The 22851-nt window shown below is 53.7% G+C and overlaps 1 protein-coding gene across 1 annotated transcript in view; it reads right to left on the reverse strand.

The window, feature by feature from the left end:
- The window catches only part of LOC144247624 (uncharacterized), a 1666419-nt gene that overhangs the window by 560087 nt on the left and 1083481 nt on the right, over positions 1-22851 (reverse strand). The window contains exon 11 of the mRNA XM_077788932.1: positions 14982-15232. Within this exon, the coding sequence (XP_077645058.1) occupies positions 14982-15232 (251 nt within the window). The remainder of the gene's footprint in view (positions 1-14981; positions 15233-22851) is intronic.

A 22851-nucleotide genomic window follows, 5' to 3' on the forward strand; every position in this document is an offset into this window, starting at 1 on the left:
GAGGGGATGGGGGACACAGGGAGAGAGCGTGGAGATCTCGGAGTGAACTGGGGAGGAACTGGGAATGGGCTGGGAAGGAGTGGGAGGGACTGGGGCGGCACTGGGAGGAACTGGGAATGGGCTGGGAAGGAGTGGGAGGGACTGGGGCGGCACTGGGAGGAACTGGGAATGGGCTGGGAAGGAGTGGGAGGGACTGGGGCGGCACTGGGAGGAACTGGGAATGGGCTGGGAAGGAGTGGGAGGGACTGGGGCGGCACTGGGAGGAACTGGGAATGAAGCGCGCGGCACTGGGAGGCCGAGTCCAGCGCGGGGCACGCGGCGCTGCGGGTCTGCCTGGCAACTGATGAGTCATCAGAGACTCGCGCTCTGATTGGCTGAGAGGCGGCAGCGCCACGCCAGGCTGAGCTGGACAGCCGGGAGGCACTGGGAGAGACTGGGATGGACTGGGAGAGCCACGGGGTCAGTAATTAGTTGGTTGGTCCGTACTTGGGATGCTGCAGGCGAGGCTACAATTCTGGATGGCACTGAAGTGAGACATTTGGGATCCCTGTCACATGATCCTGTCATTGATCAAGAAATGATGAAGGGGGCTAACCCTCACAGCCTCTGGGCACGGGTTATGGAAAGTGTAGCACAAAGATACCTGTGTGCAGATGATCTTTATATGCAGCAGACTCAGTGGAAGACTATAGAAAACAAGGGATCCAACGTCTGAGAGAAATGGCACTGGCAGAGATTATCTTCTCAGATGAAATAACAACTAGGAATCCAGGCTTGGTACCATGTACATCTGTGATGTGGCGAAAACCTTTATGGCTTGGGCCACATGAATACACTTCTGCTTTAGCAATAATGAAGCAGGAGAAGAGGGATGAGATCGTGCTCAACATGGCAAGGAAACTCCAAGCATATGCAGATGCTGTACATGGCCCAACCCATGCCAGAATTGCAGCAGTGCAAACACGTCTGCAGAAATTAGACGATAAGATAGAGGAGAATCATAAGAGACTCGGAGGAGATTAAGGAGGACCTTTTCCAAATCTCAGCAGTACAGATCAGAGGTTCTGGTATGCAATGTAGATGTTCCTCAGATGGTGAGAGAAGGTACACCCCACAAGCTGAGCTGTGGTTCTTCCTGCGCAACTGCAGAGAAAACATGAGGAGATGGGACGGAAAATCTACTGCTGCTCTGGCACAACGGGTGCATGAATTGAAGGAAGGCAAGACCCAGAGAGGAAGTGCCACCAAAAGGAGAACAGCTCCAGTTGCCCGTAGCCAAACTGCCAGGCATGATGATGATGATGACATGTCCGATCCCCTTGAAGGAACCTCTAAGACATACGCCCAAGGCAAGAAGGATAACCAGGCTTAGAGGGGCCCTGCCTCTAGCCAGGTAGAGGCGAGGGAAAACCGTGTTTTCTGGACTGTGTGGATTCGCTGGCCTGGCACATCAGAGCCACAAAGATAAAAGGCTTTGGTCGATACTGGTGCCCAATGCACATTAATTCCATCGAGACACGTAGGGGCAGAATCTGTCTGTATCGCCGGTGTGACAGGGGGATCACAGGACTTTACCTTGGTGGAAGCTGATGTAAGTCTGGCAGGAAAGGAGTGGAAGAAACACCCTATTGTGTCTGGCCCAGAGGCCCCATGTATCTTGGGCATAGATTACCTTTGAAGGAGGTATTTTAAAGACCCAAAGGGACTCAGGTGGGCATTTGGGAGAGCAGCTGTAGCGACAGAGGGCATCCAGCAATTGAACACCTTGCCTGGACTGTCTGAGAATCCAACTACAGTAGGACTTCTGAAGGGAGAAGAACAAAAGGTACCAATTGCCACTTCAACAGTGCATCGTCGACAGTACAGAACAACTCGAGATGCTGTGGTTCCCATCCACAGGATGATCCGAGAGCTGGAGAGCCAAGGGGTGGTCAGCAAAACCCACTCACCCTTCAACAGCCCCATCTGGCCTGTGCATAAATCTGACAGAGAATGGAGATTGACTGTGGACTATCATGCATTGAATGAAGTGACTCCACCGCTGAGCGCTGCTGTACCGGACATGCTGGAACTCCAGTATGAGCTGGAGTCCAAGGCAGCAAAGTGGTATGCCACCATTGATATTGCTAATGCGTTTTTCTCCATTCCTCTGGCAGCAGAATGCAGGCCTCAGTTCGCTTTCACCTGGAGGGGCGTGCAGTACACCTGGAACCGACTGCCCCAGGGGTGGAAACACAGCCCCACCATCTGCCATGGACTGATCCAGGCTGCACTAGAAAAGGGTGAGGCTCCAGAACACCTGCAATACATTGATGACATCATTGTGTGGGGGAGCACAGCGGCAGAAGTGTTTGAGAAAGGAGAGAAAATCATCCAAATCCTCCTGGAAGCTTGTTTTGCCATCAAGAAGAGCAAAGTCAAGGGACCTGCTCGAGAGATCCAGTTTTTGGGAGTGAAGTGGCAAGATGGACGGGGTCAGATTCCTACAGATGTCATCAACAAGATCATGGCGATGTCGCTACCAGCCAACAGGAAGGAGACACAAGCTTTCCTAAGTGCCATAGGTTTCTGGAGAATGCACATTCCTGAGTACAGTCAGATCATGAGCCCTCTTTACCTGGTTACCTGCAAGAAGAACAATTTCCCCTGGGGCCCTGAGCAGCAACAAGCCTTCACCCAGATCAAGCAGGAGATCGCTCATGCTGTAGCCCTTGGCCCAGTCAGGACAGGACCAGAGGTCAAGAATGTGCTCTACTCTGCAGCCGGGAACCATGGGTTGTCCTGGAGCCTTTGGCAGAAAGTGCCTGGGGAGACTCAAGGCCGACCACTGGCATTCTGGAGTCGGAACTACAGAGGGTCTGGAGCCAACTACACTCCCACAGAGAAGGAAATCTTGGCCACCTACGAGGGAGTCCAGGCCACCTCAGAGGTGACTGGCACGGAAGCACAACTCCTCCTGGCACCCCGACTGCCGGTGCTGGGGTGGATGTTCAGAGGAGAGGTTCCCTCCACCCACCATGCCACCAGAGCTGCATGGAGCAAGTGGATTGCTCTCATCATGCAGCGTGCCCATATGGGTAAACTGAATCACCCTGGGATTTTGGAAATAATTACAAATTGGCCCGAAGGTGAAAGTTTTGGTGTCACAGATGAAGAAGAAGAACCAGTGACATGGGCTGAAGAAGCTCCACCATACAACCAACTGCCAGGAGATGAAACACGCTATGCTCTCTTCACCGACGGTTCCTGTCACATCGTAGGGATGAATCGGAAGTGGAAAGCAGCTGTATGGAGTCCCACACGATGGGTTGCAGAGGCCACTGAAGGAGAAGGTGGATCAAGCCAGCTTGCTGAACTCAAAGCTGTTCAACTGGCCCTGGACATTGCAGAAAGGGAGAAGTGGCCAAAGATCTACCTCTACACTGATTCATGGATGGTAGCCAATGCTCTATGGGGTGGCTGGAGAAGTGGAAAGAGGCTAACTGGCAGTGTAGAGGAAAACCAATTTGGGCTACTGAAGAGTGGAAAGATATTGCTACCTGGGTAGAGAAGCTACCTGTGAAGGTTCTCCATGTAGATGCCCATGTCCCCAGAAGCAGAGCTAATGAAGAGCAGCAAAACAAGCAGCAGGTAGATCAGACTGCAAAGATAGGGGTGTCAAAGACAGACCTCGATTGGGAACACAAGGGAGAGTTGTTCCTAGCACGATGGGCCCATGATGCCCCAGGTCATCAGGGCAGAGATGCCACCTACAAGTGGGCACGAGACCAAGGGGTGGATCTAACCATGAACAGTATTTCTCAGGTGATCCATGACTGTGAGACCTGTGCTGCCATCAAACAGGCCAAGCGGGTGAAGCCCCTGTGGTATGGTGGGTGGTGGTCCAAGTACAAGTATGGGGAGGCCTGGCAGATTGACTACATCACACTGCCCCAGACACGCCAAGGCAAGCACTACGTGCTCACCATGTGTAGTAGATAGGGACAGGCGAACGGAAGATTTCGGGATGTGACAGAAAGAAAGACCCCCATCCCCCTCTCACCCTGCAACATGTTATCCATTACCCCAAAGAATGTAACCACACCTAACCCAGTAGTTTTCCACTCCTGACTAACCCTAGAGACCCTACCAACCCCTCCTGACCTAGCAGAGTCCCCCAAGACTATTTAAACCCATGAGATAAGATAATAAACGCTTTCGACCGTCCACCACATTGGTGCCTGCGTGTGTCGCTAGCCCGAGTGGCCCAGGGGAGACTGGGCTGCCGTGCTGTTCCTTGAAACCAGGTCGCCTTGCCTTCCCCTGAAGGCAACATAACTGGTGCCGAAGCCCGGGAATAATTCACTCGGGCAGCGGGTGTCACCTGGACAAGGGCAGCGGCCAGACCGGTGAGACCGTGTTCTCGGCAAGGGAGACGTCCCAGGACCCGCAGTCGTCATGGACGCCATCGCCAGGGTCGTAAGTGAGGTTCATAAGCAATGGGGAATTGAGTGTAAGCTCAAAGATTTTTATCTTGCTATAGCAAGGCTGCTTGAGCTTGGGGCAATTGAACGCCCTGTGGATGTTTTGCATCCGGAGATATGGGAAAAATGCACAGCCGCGCTGGCCGAGGACACGAAATCCTCAGGCAGTGGCAAAAGCCTTAAGGCATGGGGAAAAGTAGAGAAAGCCCTGCGCAGAGCAATAGAAGAGCAGGAGACATGGAGCGCGGCGCGTACATGTTTATTAGTTACACCCAAGCTAGGGGTAGGAGCGGCAACGCAAACCGCCCCTGAGGGCGATCCACCCGGGAGCGGGGATCCAGGGGGGCCCGGCGCGTCGCCCCCCTCCCCGGGACGGGGCGTGGGGCCCCCCGCGGAAACCTCCCAAAAATCCGCGGCTTCCCCATCTGCCCCGCCACCGCCGGTCGGTGACCCGGTACCGGAGATGCAGCAGCGCGCAGAGCTCTGTTGGCGGAGGCTGGCGGGGGAAGCCAGAGGCGCGGAGGCCGTGGCTCAGGAGGAGATCCTACCCATGCCACCTCCATACCCCTTTGAAAATGGCGCCGGCAGCCAAGGGGAGGGGCGGGGCGCAGGCAGTCTCGGCGCGAAGAGCCCAGAGGCGCGGAGTTTCGCTAATGCGCGTGTGCGGGAGAAAGAGGAGGAGAGCGGCAGAGGGCTCGGAGCCAATCGGCAGCCGCGCCTGACGCCGCTACCATGTAAGGGAGAAACCCCCCCCGCAGGAGGCAGGGCGAGCCCGGGGGGCGGCAGCAGTGCCACCCCCGGGGGGAGGAGCGGGGTCGGAGCCGCACAAAACGGCACCGAGCCCCGGAAGTGCGCTGGCATTCGACTTCCGACTCGGAGTCCAGCAGCAGCTCCGGCAACCCGGAAGAACTGTTGGGAGCCGGCTGGGGCTCTGAGACGAAGAGAATAGAGCCAATGCAATTTAAAACAAAACCAAGTAAAGCTTTAAGCCGCACCGAAAAGCAGCCACAATACGAACCAGCCCAGTTTACCGACTGGGGAGAAATAAAAATAGCCTGTGCCGAATGGTCCCCAGCGGCTGCCATACAAGCCTTCCCAGTGAGGATCACCGGCCCGGAAGGGAACCAGCAGAGGGTATATGTCCCGGTAAACCCAAAAGATGTACAATCAATTGTCAAAGCCATTGCAGAAAAAGGAATCAATTCGGCCATGGTCTCCACATTAATCGATGGTCTTTTTAGTAATGACGACCTGCTTCCCTTTGATATCGAGCGAATAGGTCGCATGATACTTGATGGTGCGGGAATGATTGTGTTTAGACAGGAATGGGAGGATAATTGTACAAAGCTATTAGCCCAAGCACCTGGTGCGAGGCAGCCACTACACAGATCGACTTTATCCAGGCTTATGGGAAAGCACGATGATATGATCACGCCTCAGCAACAAGCCACGCAGATGCGGGCTGAGGAGGTCAGGGCGACCACTCGGGCTGCTAGGGAGGCTATTCGTGCAGCCTCCCGGGTCGTGGCCAAGCCGTCGCCGTGGTCCACTGTGAGGCAGGCAGAGAGCGAAAGCTTCACGCAGTTCGTAGATCGCCTGCAGGCAGTGATAGACTCCTCTACCCTGCCGGCAGAGGCAAAGGGCCCCGTGGTATCTGACTGCTTGCGCCAGCAGTGCAACTCTGTCACCAAAGATATCTTACGTTCCCTGCCAGCCGGAGACAGCCTGGCTGACATGATCAGACATGTAGTGAGGGAAGAACACCTGACACCCATTCAGGCAGCCGTCCACACCCTGACCAGTGCCATGGCGTGTTTCAAGTGTGGTGAGACAGGTCACATCGCAGTGAGCTGTCCCCAGCTGGCACGGCAGCCTGCTGCGGCGCCTCCACCCCAAACACGCCCGAGAGGAGCCTGTTGGAGCTGCGGGAGGAAGGGGCACCTCGCTAAGGAATGCAGGTCCTGGCCCCAGGGAAACAGGAGAGAGAAGGGGCGTGCGGGCCGCACTCAGCCTCCTCCCGCCGCGAATGCAAGGCGGCCCATCTCTGCCAACCCCCAGTGGGGCGGGGCGCCCTTATACCCCATACCCCCACAGGAGACAGCCAGCTTCGTACCCTCGCTAGCGAATTTCGCAACACAGCCTGCGGTACCTTCGTACCCACTACCACCGCAAGCAGCGCCCGTGCCGCAGGGTCAGCAGGGGATGCCCCAGAACGGGACCCCTGGGTGGCCCTGGCCATGAAAATAGGGAAGGAGCCACCGAAGGTGTGGGGGACATGCCGCCTTTATGGCAGTCAGGACCCCCATGTCATAGGGCTTCAGTTTTGGGCAGACACAGGAGCAGACTGCTCGATTTTTCCCCAAGCGCTGTGGCCCCGACACTGGCAATGCAAAGAAGTCCCCCCAGTGAACGGAGTGGGAGGGCCGTCCCGAGCTTGGAAAAGCACCCAATTAGTAGCCATAACGCTTCATACAAAAAAGGGACCAGAACAAACAGTAGCAATCCACCCCTACATTTTGCAAAACTCTCCACCCCTGATAGGAAGGGACATCCTTGCTATGTTAGGAGTCAGGATTACAAATTTATAATAAGGGCCACTGCCGTACACCCACTGCTGCCAATCAAACTGACTTGGAAATCACCAGACCCCGTATGGGTCGAGCAGTGGCCCCTGTCAAAGCCTCGAATGGCAGCCTTGCTGGAACTGGTCAACCGCGAGCTGCAAAAGGGTCACATAGAGCCCTCCACCAGCCCATGGAACACCCCCGTGTTTGTAATCCCCAAGAGATCTGGAGAAGGTTATCGTCTCATCCACGACCTGAGGGAGGTGAACAAGACAATCCAGCCCATGGGTCCAGTTCAAACACTGCTGCCCGCGAACTCAGCCATCCCCGAAGGGCAGCCATGCGCAGTGCTGGACATCAAAGACTGTTTCTTTTCAATACCCCTGCATGCTGAGGACAAAGAACGATTTGCCTTTTCTGTCGTGTTCCCAAATGGCGAGCGACCCAACCTCCGCTTCCAATGGAAGGTGCTACCACAAGGTCTCGTAGACAGCCCAACCATATGCCAAATCACCGTAGACAGGGCACTGATGCCAGTCCGACATTCCCACCCTGCTGCAACCATCATTCAGTACATGGACGACATCCTCGTCGCTGCACCATCAGCAAGCCAAGTGGACCACCTAGTGTCCATGATCACAGAAACTCTCCAGGCCAACGGCTTTGAGATCGCAAACACAAAGATCAAGAGAGGACCGTGCGTGACCTTCCTGGGAGTAGGGGTCACAAGTTCCTACGTGACTCCACCCAGGATGAAGGTCCGCCGAGACATCAAGACCCTCCATGACATGCAGCGCCTTGTGGGATCTCTACAGTGGCTCCGCAACATCATTCTAGTTCCTCCAGAGGTCATGGACCCCTTATATGACCTCCTGAAAGGAAAGCACCCCTGGGACCCCAAGGAGCTGACACGGCAAGCAACGAAATCCCTCGACTTCATAGAACATCAGATGTCCACTGGCATGCTTGCCAGGTGGAACCCAAGTGTACCGCTAGATTTATACGTCCACTTCACGCAGAAAGGAGGAGTGGGAGCACTGGCCCAAGGACCTTCCGAAAAATCCCAGCCGATCCAATGGGTGGTCCTCGGAAGACCAACTCGAGCGTTTTCCCCAGGAGTCGAATGCGTTGCTAACCTCATCACGAAAGGCAGGAAGCTCGCCCTGAGACACCTGGGGACCGAGCCGGCAAGGATCCATCTCCCCTTCCGCAAGCAACCGACCGTAGAGTCAACTGCGATATCGGAGCACCTGGCCCTCGCTCTCACTGGCTTCGGAGGAGAAGTCTCCTACGCCACCAGACCACCTTGGACCCAGCTACTGACCATTGTCGACATAGACATGCCACCAAAGGTCATAGACAGACCACAGCCAGGACCGACGGTTTTTACAGACGCCTCCTCCACGACTTCTACTGCAGCAGCGGTGTGGCAGGCAGGAGAAACATGGCATTGCGTCAAAACTTGTGACCCCACGCTGTCAGTGCAACAGCTAGAAGCAGCAGCAGTGGTCTTGGCATGCGGACTCTTCCAAGATGAACACCTCAACATCGTAACAGACTCTATATTCGTGGCAAAGCTTTGCCTAGCCATGTCGAGACCAGGTGTGTCAACATCTACAGCGGCCTCGATGCTTGAAGAGGCACTCTCCTCATGACAGGGCACTGTGTCTGTCATTCACATCAACAGCCATAACCCAGTCAAGGGCTTCTTCCAGACTGGAAATGACAAAGCAGATGCCGCGGCGAAGGGAGTGTGGACATTGCAGGAAGCTCGTCAACTACACGAGTCACTCCACATCGGAGCCAAAGCACTGGCAAAGAGATGTGGGATCTCGACAGCAGACGCGAGACACGTAGTGGCCACTTGCCCTCACTGCCAGAAATCACCCCTATGGACTGGTGGGGTCAACCCGAGAGGTCTCAAGGCCTCAGAAATCTGGCAGTCAGACTTCATTCTCTGCGAACTGCTAAAGCCTCGAGCATGGCTTGCAGTGACAGTGGACACTTACAGCGGAGTGATCATAGCAACACAGCACCTCAAATCCAACTCTAAGGCCACAATCCCGCACTGGTTGACAGTTATGGCATGGCTTGGTATCCCCAAGCAAATTAAAACTGACAATGCTTCCAATTTTATCTCCAAATCAGTGCAGGAATTCGCCTCGGTGTGGGGCATCACCTTAGTACAGGGAATCCCATATAACAGCACCGGACAGGCCATTGTTGAGCGAGCAAACCAGACCCTAAAAGCCAAGTTAGAAGTATTGGCAAAGGCAGAGGGCTTTGCCAATTCCATTCCTTCAAAAGACCAAACGCATATGCTGGCAACCGCATTGCTAGCACTGAACCAATTCCCTAGGGGAGATGAGACAAACAGTCCCATCCGAAAGCACTGGGCCACCCAGACACTAGAGGAGGGCCCGCAGGTCATGATCAAAAACGAGTTAGGTGAATGGGAACGGGGCTGGAGACTGGTGCTTACGGGACGAGGGTACGCGGCAGTTAAAAAAGAGGGCAAAACCAAATGGTGTCCACTCAGGTCAATCAAACCTGACCTTCAGAATGAAGCTAATGAAAAACTGTGAGTTTCTACTTGCAGGACATGCTCGTGGACCGTCCCCGCAATGCGTACACCCCTGTTCCAGAGGGAGATGATGGACCAACAAGCTGCCAGACAAAACCCAAGAGTCCCACACCGGTGAGACCCAGACATGCACAGTGTCTTTGTGCGATTTTGCTGTTGGGGCTTGTGGCCGGGGGGCAAGCCAACCCAGGCCACTACCCTCATCAGCCATTCAGGTGGGTGATGCAACATCTCTCAAGTGACAAGGTGTTCAAAGAGGTCACCACAGCAAACACCCCATCCTTCGTGTTCCACATAGCCGATCTGTTTCCAGGACAACCAAAACAACGGCCCATAAACCCACGTATCGTACTCATGTACATAGCCTACTGGTGCCCAGCGTCCAACCCAGGGAAAAGGTACTGTGACTACCCGGGGTGGGGACATTGCGGATATTGGGGCTGCAAAACCATTGTTACAGATGCCAGACCATGGGGAGATGGGTGGCAACCACAGGAGCCCGACAAATTCTTACAGTTCACCTGGGCACCCTTTGGCTGCGGAGATCACAATGCACAGCCTAGATATCGGGGATGTGTAAGTTATAACATGACCGTTCTACAGCCAGACCACCCTAGTTGGACCACGGGTAGAACGTGGACAGTGGTCCTCAGAGGACCGAGAAGGTGGGTGAATGTACGAATTATCAAACTCCAACCACCAGCACCTCGACCAGTAGGACCCAACAAAGTTATCAGGAATGTGCTAAAAGGGAAAAACACAACCCACCCCAAAACCTTGCCCCCAAAAGTCACTGACACCCCAACTGGCCATGCAGATGCATTCCAGATAAGCCACACAGTCGAGTCCGATCCAAACCCAATTTTTCGTATGCTAGAAGCTACCTTTCTAACCCTAAACGAAACCAAACCGAACCTGACTAACTCCTGTTGGCTTTGTTATGATGTTAAACCCCCTTTCTACGAAGGCATTGCTTTAGACACCCCCTTCAGTTACTCCACAGCCAGTGCCCCCCACCAGTGCAGATGGGACACTCCCCGCAGAAGAATCACCCTGAGTCAAATCACAGGACAAGGCAAATGTTTTGGCAATGCAACTTTAGCAAAGCAGAAAGGCAACTTCTGCACTAAAGTTGTCAAGCCCAACAGAAAGACCAATAAGTGGGTAGTCCCATCCGCATCTGGGATGTGGGTTTGCCAGCGATCCGGAGTGAGTCCTTGTGTGTTCCTTGCCAAATTTAATGACTCTATTGACTTCTGTGTCCAAGTTCTGATTGTTCCTAGGGTCCTGTACCACTCAGATGAAGAAGTGTACCACCTTTTCGAAGAACCTGACAGACTCCACAAAAGAGCTGCAAATGACCATCGATGAAGACCTGCAGAGGATCGAGAAATCCATCTCCTACCTAGAGAAATCAGTCTCTTCGCTTTCAGAAGTAGTTTTACAGAATAGGCGAGGACTGGACCTCTTGTTCATGCAACAAGGAGGACTGTGTGCAGCTTTGAAAGAGGAATGCTGCTTTTATGCAGATCATACAGGAGTCATTAAAGACTCCATGGCAGAACTCCGAGATAGACTGGCTCAGAGAAAGAGAGACAGAGAAACCCAGCAGAGCTGGTTCGAATCCTGGTTCAATCAATCACCTTGGCTCACCACTTTAATTTCCGCCCTGGTAGGTCCACTGGCAATACTGCTTTTAGCTGCTACCATAGGACCATGCCTGCTGAACAAGCTGGTCTCGTTTGTTCAAGCCCGTCTAGAACGGGTGAACATTCTGTTCGTGGGCCAGTAGCAAATACTGTAAACCAAAAACTGCGAACACAGTCAGCTGCAAAAGCCTTCGAAACTCACCTTGCGAGAATTACTCAGGTTTACCAAAACCCTTTTTTCCTTACCAAGTTACAAGTTTGTACCTCACTCCAGTGCCTATATCTACGACTACCTCATTTTATTTATGAAAAGGAGGGGGGAGATGTAGTAGATAGGCACAGGCGAACGGAAGATTTCAGGATGTGACGGAAAGAAAGACCCCCATCCCCCTCTCACCCTGCAACATGTTATCCATTACCCCAAAGAATGTAACCACACCTAACCCAGTAGTTTTCCACTCCTGACTAACCCTAGAGACCCTACCAACCCCTCCTGACCTAGCAGAGTCCCCCAAGACTATTTAAACCCATGAGATAAGATAATAAACGCTTTCGACCGTCCACCACATTGGTGCCTGCGTGTGTCGCTAGCCCGAGTGGCCCAGGGGAGACTGGGCTGCCGTGCTGTTCCTTAAAACCAGGTCGCCATTGTCTTCCATGAAGGCAAAACTCTCTTCCTTATCAAAAGGTTCTCTAGAGTTAACATAAATGTTTAATGCCTGGCAAATCCAGTCCTTGAAGTTTCCAAACTGGCCAAAATAAATTATCACTACAGATGTGTTTTCCTCCTCATACTTTTATACAATAATGTATCATTTTTGCCCTATCCTTCCCTTTCCTTGAAGGATATTCATCCCAAGATTTTATCATTAGACCTAACGGACTGTCAGGGGGGATCTGGGGAAGCGTTACCGGGGTCCCCGTCCCCATGGAAGCAGAGGGCTTGCTTTTCCTCTGTCCCATCTCCCAGGACACCTTCAGGCACACACACACTCGCGGCCCCTGTTGGTGCCCAGCCCCTCGCGGGCTCTGCAAACCGCACTACTCAGAGCTCTGCCCGTGCCTCGTCCTACAAGGACGTCTCACGCGTTATGTCCTGGGATCCCAGCCCAACCCAGCGGATCCCCACTTTTATACTCACGCTGTCCTGCGTCTTCGCCCGGCTTCGTGCACAAAGATTACGGGGTTACCGGTATCCCTTGTGCTCAATACCGAATTTGGGTTTGTCGGTAAGGGTCTGGGAAGGAAAAGCCTGCACCAGGGCCGCTGCAGAGGCAGCGGGGCGCCTCCCTGATTAGGAATTCCCACCCGGTCGCCCTTATCCGAGTCACGGCACCAAATTTGTTATGGACAAATTCAATTGGGGAGGCTAATTATAGATAAATCAATTAACAAGAATTTATTATGCAAGCGGTATTAAGCAAAAGAACAGCGCTGGGCAGCCGGGGAGCCTCTGCTCTGCCACGGAGCACCTTCCCCCTTTGACCTTTTGGTTTTATATGTCCCGGTTGACGTATTTTCTCTCTATGCACTCTGCGCCGGTGCAATTGGTTGCTGGGGGTCTTTTTTTCTGCCCTTGGTGGTCATAGCAACAAAGGCTCCTCATCTTCCTTGCAGATTATCCTTGGCCTAAAAGTCAACTTGTATATAATTAGTTACACAGTTTTCTATGCTAGTTGCATTCCCTACTCAGTTCAAATTATCTCCTTTAACACTCATTTTGATGAACAAAGACCATTTTATTTATTACACCCACTCTCTCCCAGTGCTCCCCAGCGTGTCCATCTCTCTGCTGCCCTCGAGCTCCCGGCCCGGCCCCGGCCGCCTGCTCCCATCCAGCTGAGGTGGTTCCAGGGCCAGCAGGAGCTCTCTGTGGTGGCCACCGACGTGGTCCCCAACGGGGACTGGACCCACCAGCTCCTGGTGCTGCTGGAAACCCCAACTCGGGCCGGACTCATCTCCACCTGCCAACAACATCAGCCTGGAACAACCTGTGAGCCTTAACTGGGGTATGGGGGAGGAACTGGGGGTGCTGGGAGCAACTGGGAGGGAGTTGGAGAGAGCCTGGTTTCAACTGGGAGAGGAGGTTGGGGGTTTAGAAGGGCTAAGAAGGGGTTTGGAGTATACTGGGAAGGGTGGGATGAGGTTCTGGAGGTCCTGTTGGACACTGGGAGGGCGTTCGGGTGCGCTAGGTTTAAGTGGGAGGGAATAGAGTGAGCCTGAAGGAGCTGGATGGAGATTGGGGATGGAAAAGTAGAGATTGGGATGAGGTTGGTTGTGCTGGGAAGAGACTGGGAGGGCTCTGGGTAAGTCCTGGTGGGGCTGGGAAAGGACTGGGATAGGCTTTAGGGGTCCTGAGGCAGTGGGGGTGACTGTAAGGAGGCTGTGGGATCCTGTGAGGGACAGGTGGGGCTTTAGTGGGTCCTGGGGAGGTCAGGAAGGGATCAAGAGGAAGGTTTCAGGGGATCCTGAGTGGGCTGGAAGCAACCAGAAAAGTGCTTGGAGGGGCTTGGGTGTCTGTGAGTTTTTGGGAGATCCTGACCCCTGCGGACGACCCAGAGATTCTGCTGGATGCTGCCGCAGCAAGATGATGACAAGAACTGGGGACTCCGAGTTGGGCTTCGTCTTCCTGGCACTGGGGATCGAGTTTACCTGCACAAGAAAGGGGGGTCCCAGGGGTCGTGTCCCCCCTCCCCTGGAGTGTGAATGCTCCCCCGGGGTCCCCAGCCCGGTGTCACCCCCTTTTCTCTGCCCACAGAGCTCCTGAGCCGCCGGCGGCCGCAGCCCCTCCCCGTGGCCTCGAGCCCGGCAAGGACCCCCCCACTCCTTCCCCACGCAGTTCATGGGGGCACTGGGGAGGGACTTGGGGGGACCCCACGGCGGGGCCGGCCCTGGGCAGGGAGGGCGGGTCCAGGTGGGGAACACTGCCTGCTGCGGGTCTGCCCGGCAACTGGTGAGTCATCAGCCCGGCTCGCTCTCATTGGCTGACTCTTCTCCACCGCGTTCTCTCATTGGCTGAGGAGAGGCCCGGCAGTGCAGAGAAGGAACGGGAGAGATCCCGCCCCGAGCACCGGCACGGGGACAACAGACCCGGCCTGGGCACAGGGAGGGAATTTATTACCAACCAAACCACGGCAGCACCAGGAGAAGGGAAAGAAATCCCTCCAGCACCTTCCCCCACCCAACGGGGATCACCCACAACAGGGTTATCCACCATGGAGAGACGGGGACATCCCAGTTTAGACCAAAGCCAATTTTATTGAGTGTACCAGGTGTTTATACAGGGATTGACTTGTATGGGGCTTATAGAGGGCTCTGTTTTTGGTAACAATTTGCCATTGGTTACACATTCTTTGTGACATCCAGTAACCTGGGAACATTTATGTTATCACAAAGTCTCACACCATGTTGCTTGGCCACTTCTTGCCCAGGGAGACTAAAACTGTGTCTGTGTCTCCCACAGTTTCTGCTCAGTCAGGCCTCAGATATTCGGCCCCTTTATCAGCTCCATTGCTTTACTCTCTGTTTTATTCCCCATACAGGGACACCAGGGCTCTGCCCAACGGGGGTCACTGGGGATCATCCAGCCCGGATCCTCCCATGGGTCATGGAGCTGCAGCAGCACACCAAGCTCTTCCCTCACTCTCTTCCCTCACTCCAAGCTCTTCCCAAACCCTCATCCCTCACTCAGGGCACTCACGGGGCTTCCCTTAGTGGCGCCTCCGTTGGTGCTGGGTCAAGTTTGAGCTCGTGGAGAAGCTCTTCCCACACTTCCCACACTCGTAGGGCCTCTCCCCGGTGTGGATGCGCTGGTGTCTTCTCAGGGCAGAGCTCCACCCAAAGCTCTTCCCACATTCCAAGCACTCATAGGGCCGTTCCCCAGTGTGGAGCACCTGGTGCTTGACCAGGTCAGACCTGTTTTTGAAGCCCTTCCCACACTTCCCACACTCGTAGGGCCTCTCCCCAGTGTGGATGTACTGGTGCTCGATCAGGTGGCAGCTCCGGCTGAAACCCTTCCCACATTCCAAGCACTTGTGGGGCTTCTCCCTGCCATGAGGCTTCTCCACCAGCTCCGAGCTCCGCCTGGATCTCCGCCCGCCTTCCTGGCTCAGGGGGGCTCTTTCCTCCCTGCAGCTCCCTGGGCTGGGTTTGCAGCTCCTCCTCCTGCAGCATCTCCGGGGCTTTTCCTCCTCCTCCATCCAGCCACGCCCTGGCAATGACAAATCCTGGTTTGGGGACAAAAACAAGAGGAGAGCTCCTTGGACTGGGGGTTCCTCCTTGGTCAAGGAGGAAGTCATTGGGAATCTTGTGTCTGTAAGAACCTCCAAAACACCAAGATTCAGCCCAAAAATACTGCAAACTTCTAGACACAAATCAAAAACTCCTCAAACATCACAAGCTAGAAAAAACCTCCTCCAAAAGATAAAGATTCAGCTGCCACATAAAACCAAAGCACCAACATGTAGCCCAAGCAAGCTCAGAAACACCAAGATTCACCCCGTGAAACTCGTGGATCACCCTCCACAGTCACCTGCTGCATGTGGGGGGAGCAGCGCTCCTGGGGCTGGGGGGAGGCTGCAGACACAGGGAGGAGTGGAACCTTCTGCTGCTTCCTCTTTCTGCTCCTCCTCCTCCTCCTGTGTCTCTACTCTTCCTCACACTCCTCTGCCTCCTGCTATTCCTCCTCCTGCACAATCTCTCACTCTCCTGTGTCATGGTTTGACACGGAAGTGACTTTTTCTCAGGAAGTTGGTAGTCAGATCAATCAGTGGTCAGGGTTGGATATTGGCATTTGGACTGACCACTGAGGCAAGGATGCACCTCTGAGAACACAAGGGAGTTAAAAGCAAGAACTCCCCAGGGAATTTCCTCTTTGGTTCCGGTCAGAGTGCAGTGCAGACTCTGCCCTGCCCAGCCATGGGCTGGGTGGTGAGGGACAGCCCTGTGGCCCAGGATGAGGTAGGCCGAAGGGTGGAGGGACTGGAACCCAGCCAGCTCCTGCGGAGGGAAGGGTGGCGGAATTCTGAGATGTCTTTGTTCCCCCCCCAGAGAGAAAGAAACACAGAGCCTCCTGGAGACACCTGGAAATCATCCGGCAGAGGAGAAGGAGAAGGGGGGCGGGGAGATGCCCAGTTCGGGGCAGCTGGAGGTCTGGACAGAGATCCTGGCTGTTTGGGGAATTTGAGACTTTTAACCCTTCTTTGGGAAATGAAAGCTTTGTGAAATGTTACTCCCCCTCGATTTGAAAGAGAAGAAGAGAGAGACAGAGGCTGCATTTTAGGGGGGGTGTCATGGTGAGCCAAGAAACCTGCTTCAGCAGCTGAGAGTGACCAGAGTGGAGTGAAGAAGAAGATCTCTGTTCTTGGACCCTTGGCACAAAGGGAAATGGGGGAGAGACTGTGGTCCCAAAGATGAGAAACTGAACTGTTGTTTTTTTTTGGTCCTTACCAAAGCATCCTTGAAAAGAAAACCCTATGAGCAGTCTGTCCATGCACGGTGGTGAGGGCACTGTGACATGGAGAGTGTCACACTGGCAGATTTTCACCAGGCGCTTCCATGTGTGACATGGAAATACCAGAGATCGCAGCTGTGTTTCATGGGGCTCTATGGCACAGGAGAGACTCCTCTCTGCCTTGACGGACTGAGTATTGATTATCTGAAGGGTGGGAACCTGACTGGGGGTCCGACTTGTATCTCACTGTGGTTTGTTGTAATTGGTGGGGGAGGAGGAGTGTTTTGGAAGGTTTTCATTCTGGATATAGTGTGTATGTCTTTAATAGCAGAGTAGTAGTTTCATAAAGTTCGTTCCCCTTGTTATTAGGCTTGGGCTTTCTCTGCTCTGTTCCTGATCACATCTCACATTCATTTGGGAAGGTGCATTTTCATGGGGATGCTGTCATTGTGCCAGCGTCAAATCATGACATCCTGCCACGTGCATCATTTGACCGTTTTGTCCCACAACTTTGCTTCTCCTTCCCTTCTCCTCCTGCCCCCAGGCCCAGCACCCATTGCCGGCTCCCTCTTCCCCCCACACCCACAGCATCCCAGCGCAGGGGCAGGGATGGAGCTGGGGCAGGTCGGGCTGGGGCAGCGCTGGGCTCTCGGCCGCTCCCGCCCGCACTCGGTCCCCACTGCAGCCGCTCCCGCCAGGACAGCGCGGGGGGGCCCGGCCTTGGCGCTGCCCCACTCCCACCTCCCCAAATTCCCCTCGCGGGGCCATGGGGCCGAGGGGGGGCGCAGGTGGGTCCAGGTGGGGAACGCGGGGAGCTGCGAGTCTGCCTGGCAACTGGTGAGTCATCAGCGCCGCGGGCTCTGATTGGCTGAGCTCGGCCCGAGCCCTGGGGCTGCAGCACAGAGGGGACACCCTGCTCCAGGGGGGATGTCCCACAAACGGGGGACCCATGAAAGGAACAACAGGAAAGTGTCTTTACAAACAGATGCTCTGAATCTGCTCGGAGATAGGGCCAGGGAGCTGTAAAAAAGGAAATGACAGGAGACACCATCAGTTTCAGAAAATGTTATCAATTGATGACACAAACTGCTGTTCAGCCAAGGTCCTTCCCTATTCATGAACTTCCAGAAGAACAACAAAGACTTAACAGAGCCATGAATATCGTTTGCTATATAACAGCAGGGAACATATCAAGGTGGGTATGTAGTAGGTGGATTGGGAAGTCTGTACCTGTCAAGTGCTTCAGCCAGTGGGGAGAGCAGAGGGAGATGTGGCCAAGAAAGTTCAGATGAAAAAGAGACTGTGTCCTCCAACAATTGGAGATATCCCATGGGGAATGTCCCATGGCCTCTCCCATTTTTAGGAATGAAATTACTTTTACAGTACTCCTCTGTCTGCTCTGTGGACAGAATCCTCTGGTGATGGCAATTTTCCCACACACCCTGGGGCTCATCCTGAATTCCTTCCACCCTCCAGGGCGGCGGGCAGGGAGTGCAGCTGAAGGTGCCTCACCCACTTTGGGTGATCGGCTCCCTTGGCTGGTGGCGGCACCGGGGATTGATTGGGGACCCGGGAGTGACCAGGAGACAGACGAGTGACACATCAGGGGGTCTGTGAAGAGTCAGCAGGGAGAGAGCACTGAAAATCTCATCAGTGAGTGTCCTGGGATCTTCGGGGAGTGAACATGGCAGGGCACCCATGGAGGGGAGAAAAGGGAAAGCCAGGGAGGGGTCCTGGCCAAAGGGATGATATCCCAAAATGTCTCTGAAGGGTCCCTTGGGAGAATACTGAGGAAGTGGAGAAGGGATTTGGACAACAGGGGATGGATGGTGTTGGTGTGCTTTGAACGAATCAGGTGAAGGGGAGTGTGCAAAAATATGGTTCAGGCAAGAAGCAGCAGGAGGAATCTATGTGGTAAGAAAAAGGATTATAGGAAAGAGGAGGAAGAGAAAAATACTCTGGATTGGGATGTTTTTGCACAGAGTCTTAACCTCACAATTTGCCAGCTAATATTTTGAATTCCCAGTTGCCCAAGACAGGAAAAGCAGGAGGTCAGGATGCCAGGGGTTTCTCTGCGGTGGCAGCGGCAGCACCGGGCGCAGAGGTGCGGCACCGGGAGCACGGGCTGGGGCCTGTGGGGAGCTGCGGGGCCGGGCCGGGGCTGTGGGGCAGCCGGGGCTCAGCGCCGGGCGCTGCCTGACCCCACCAGCCCCGGGCAGGGCCGGCAGTGGCCCCCGGCCCCCAGGAGGCTGCGGGACGCCCCGGCCGCTGCCCGGCCCCGGGGAGCTGCCGGCCCTGCCCGCCGGGGGGGCCGCCTTTGGACACTGCGGCAGGACAGGCACCGGCTCTGCCACACGGGCTGGGCAGGGACCCTGAGCACAACGGGGAAAACAAAGGAACAGCTGGGAAATGCAGAGTGCACATGGAAGGATCAGGATTTGCTGTTCAGGATTTGCTTTGGGTCCCTGCAGAAAGGAAAGGTTTTGCAGAAAGCTCAGCAGCTCTCAGAGGATGAGCACCCACAGGCAGTGACCGGGGCTGCAGGAGTGGCACAAGAAGGCCCTGCAGCACTTGGGCACAAAGGCACAGCAGCTGAAGGCAAGAAGGGATGAGCAAAAGGCCAAGCTGAAGGCAAAGGCCATGGCAGAGTTCCCACAGCCCCTGAGGGATCAACCCCAGGGCCCAAGGGGGCCCCAGCACCCAGGGGATGACGGGGTCGGCCACAAGCACCTGGCAGAGGCATTGCCCTCCTGGCCAGGGCAGAGCCCACCCAAACAGCCCCTGGGAAGGAGTCAGGGCTCCAGCTGCAGCCCACAAGGACACTGCAAGCACAGACAGCAGCACCCTCAGCAGGAGCAAGTCCACCCCTGCATGGACATGGATTGTCAGGGCTCTCTGAGCTCCCATCCCACCGGGGACCCACCACACTGGAGCCCTGGAGAACATTTAGGCTGGGTCTGCATCCAGAGGAGGCCTCTCCTGATGGACACAGGGGCCTCTCCATCCACTCTGAATCTTACACCTAAGGGGGGAAAATTCTAAAGGAGTGTTTTCATTATTAAGGGAATAAATGGGAAAGCTGAGCTGGTATCATTTGTTCAATCACTATTAGGAGCTGTGGAGGATAGGTTTGAAATAAACTATTTTCTTTTTCTTCCTACTCTGATTGTAATTAACTAGGAAGGAATCTGATGGTGGCATTGTAATATTGTAAAAGGTGATACAGAGGCTATTGCTGCTGTACCTTTGTGTCATATGTCTGGCAAGGCCTGTGCTGAAGGGAACCCAGAGGTGTGGGCAGCCCCATGGAAAGAGGGAAAATTTGATATGGAGCCTCTCCAAATTACTTGGAAGCAACCAGGACAAGTGGTGTCTAAAAGCAACACCCTGTTCCAGGGGAGGGAAGGAAGGGCTCACAGCCTGGTATGGAGTCCCTGCTAAAGGCAGGGCTCTTGGAGCCAGGGATGTCTCCCTACAGCACTCCTATCCTGCCAGTCAGGGAATCAGATGGCTCCAATGAGGAGGACAAGAACAAGTGGTAGACAAACAAAGCCTCTGTGAAATGGCTGAATTTTCTGGCTAAGAAAAATCTTTTGACTACTCGGTAAAAAAAAAGGCAAATGGTGGAGAAAAAGGTTAAAAATTTGGGATATATTTTGACGGAAGGTTTGTGCTTGAATGACCCAGAGTGGGTGTGGGCAATCTTAGAAGTAACACTACCCAGGAACAAAAAGGAGCTGTGACAATGCTGAGGATTAGAAAGGAATTACACAACCTGGATTGAGGATTCTCTGTTCCAGCCAGAACACTGTAGGACTTTTTAACCCCAGACAGCCTCCATGCTGTGGTATGGACAGGAGAAAGAGAGCAGAACTTGAGAAAATGAACAACCAAAAATATTGATGCCTCAGCTGTGGCTCTTCCAGACTCAGAAAAGTGTTGGGAAGGATGGATAAATAGAATTATTCATAATACAGCCATGCTGAAAACAATCCTCCCTACTGGCTGGACAATACCGTTACCTACAGATAAGTCCAAAAGTCAAATAGAACTGTTCCATCTCACCCCCCAAAATGTATGGTTCACCTGTAACCCTCCCCTAAAACATCAAGTGCCTGTAACACCATTGGCCCAAGTCTTGCTCCAGCCCACCTTGAAGCCCCTGATAAGGGGTCTCCGAGGGGCCAGACGCTCTCTTGTATCTTCCCCCCTCTGAGGGACCTCCACCCTGTCCTAGAGCATCCTCTTGTCTCTCCCCTCCCCCATCCCCTCAAGCTTGCCAGGTGCTGCATCTGGCAGCTCCAAGCAAGACCTTTCTCCATCCCTAATAAACCTTATATCCCAAGAGCAACTTCAGAGATCTCTCGTCTCCATTCCCCTAAACCGTCCTGGAGCACAGTGCTCCCTACAGAAAAGAAATTGGAATTCTAGGTGAATGTTAAACAGGGCCATGCCAAAGGAATCCTTGGGCCAAAATGTTTCACCCAATGGCCGGAGTGGCTTCATTGTCTGCAGAATTATGCAGCCACAGATTCAACAGAACCGAGGCCCAAAATTGATGACAACAGGATCTCCAACTGTTCCAGTCTGCCATCAAGTTCAAGCTTTGATCACCAAAAGAGCCTCGCAATGGATGAGCAATGCTCGGTTACTACGGTGTGAAACTTGTTCAGTGGCACAGGAGGATTCAAAAGTGAGGACATGTGAGAACCCCGGCCTTGCTCTGGGGTCTCATATGGTGGTGAAATTCCTCCTCCAACCCGTGCTTCCAAAGACAAACTCCACAGGCTTTAGCTGTTCGGTCTCAAGGCAGTTTATTGCTAGTTATCTAACAGATTATGTTCTTGGACTGTGGCTATTTGATCAGCGGCCTGGGCAGAGGCACACACACACACTGACATCCTCTCTCTCTGCTGTCTTCTTCGTCTCTCCCCCCGCCCAGGGCTGCTGCTATCTTTTATAAGATATATTATGCATAACATGTTTACAATTATTCCCCAATACCTACTACCTACGTTGCCAAGTGTTTTTCTACTCTAAACCAATCTGTGAGTGCCAACATCACCAAGAACATAGAGGTAAGGAAAAAGAAGGAGGAAGAACAGGATCAGCCCACTTTCCTCCATCTTAAAACTTCTGACCCCCATGTACAAAGTGAAAACCCCCCTGTACATGTGTTAAAACCCCCCTGTACAATACTAAAAAAATTTCCCCTCTACTTTGTAACTACTTTTACTACACTATCTAACCTTTTGTGACTGCTTGTTCCACCTCCAAAGTTGGTAATTCATTCCATGGCTCAAACTCAAAATCACAGCTGTTTTTCAGCTGTCTGCCAGGGTCTACAATGCTTCTGACCAAGGCCTGGAACCTCTAAAAATGTCTGAGAGACATTATGAGTTCCCACAAGGACAGGGGAAGGGTTTAACCCAGCCTCCTGTTTGAACAGCCCACAGAGGGGCTGGGAAGAAACCCAGCACTGCATTCAAGTGACACAGCTCCAGACCCAGCCTGGGGGAGATTCAGGAGACATTGCCTGGCCTGAGGCAGAAAATGTCTTTGTGGATGGCTCTTCAAGGGCAGCAGAAGGGAAAAGAGTTCCAAGACACGCTGTTATTGAGGAAAGGGAATCAGACAAAGCACAGGTTACCCCCCATGGTCAGCTCAACCGGCACAGCTGTGTGTGCTTGTAAGAGCCTGGCACTGAAGTGTCCTGAGCAGGAAGGCTTCAATATCTTCTGGTGACACCATCTCACCTAACAGGGGGGCAAAAGCAATTCTGATTGCTCAGCAACCACTGGATCACTTAATAAGGCATCTCTAAAAGAAGTAATTTCTATAAAAGGGATTGCGGAAACAACAGATTCAAAGAGCAGAACTCATTTTACAGGAAAGATCCTCCAGGGGCTTATGGCAGCTTTAGGAATACAATGGGACCTCTTGACCCAGAGCTCAGGCTGGGTACAAAGAATGAATGGGGAAAGAAAGAAACACCTTTGGAAGCTGGGGATAGAAACCAAGATGCCATGGGTATGGCTTTTGCCATTGGCTTGGGCAAGAAGAAGAGCCAGAGCCAGGGCAGATATTCAATTATTTCCCCTTGGAATTGACCTTGTGAATTCCTTACCCTGGGAATTCT

Source organism: Lonchura striata, chromosome 29 (genome assembly GCF_046129695.1).
Source record: "Lonchura striata isolate bLonStr1 chromosome 29, bLonStr1.mat, whole genome shotgun sequence".
In the NCBI taxonomy this organism is placed as follows: Eukaryota; Metazoa; Chordata; class Aves; order Passeriformes; family Estrildidae; genus Lonchura; species Lonchura striata.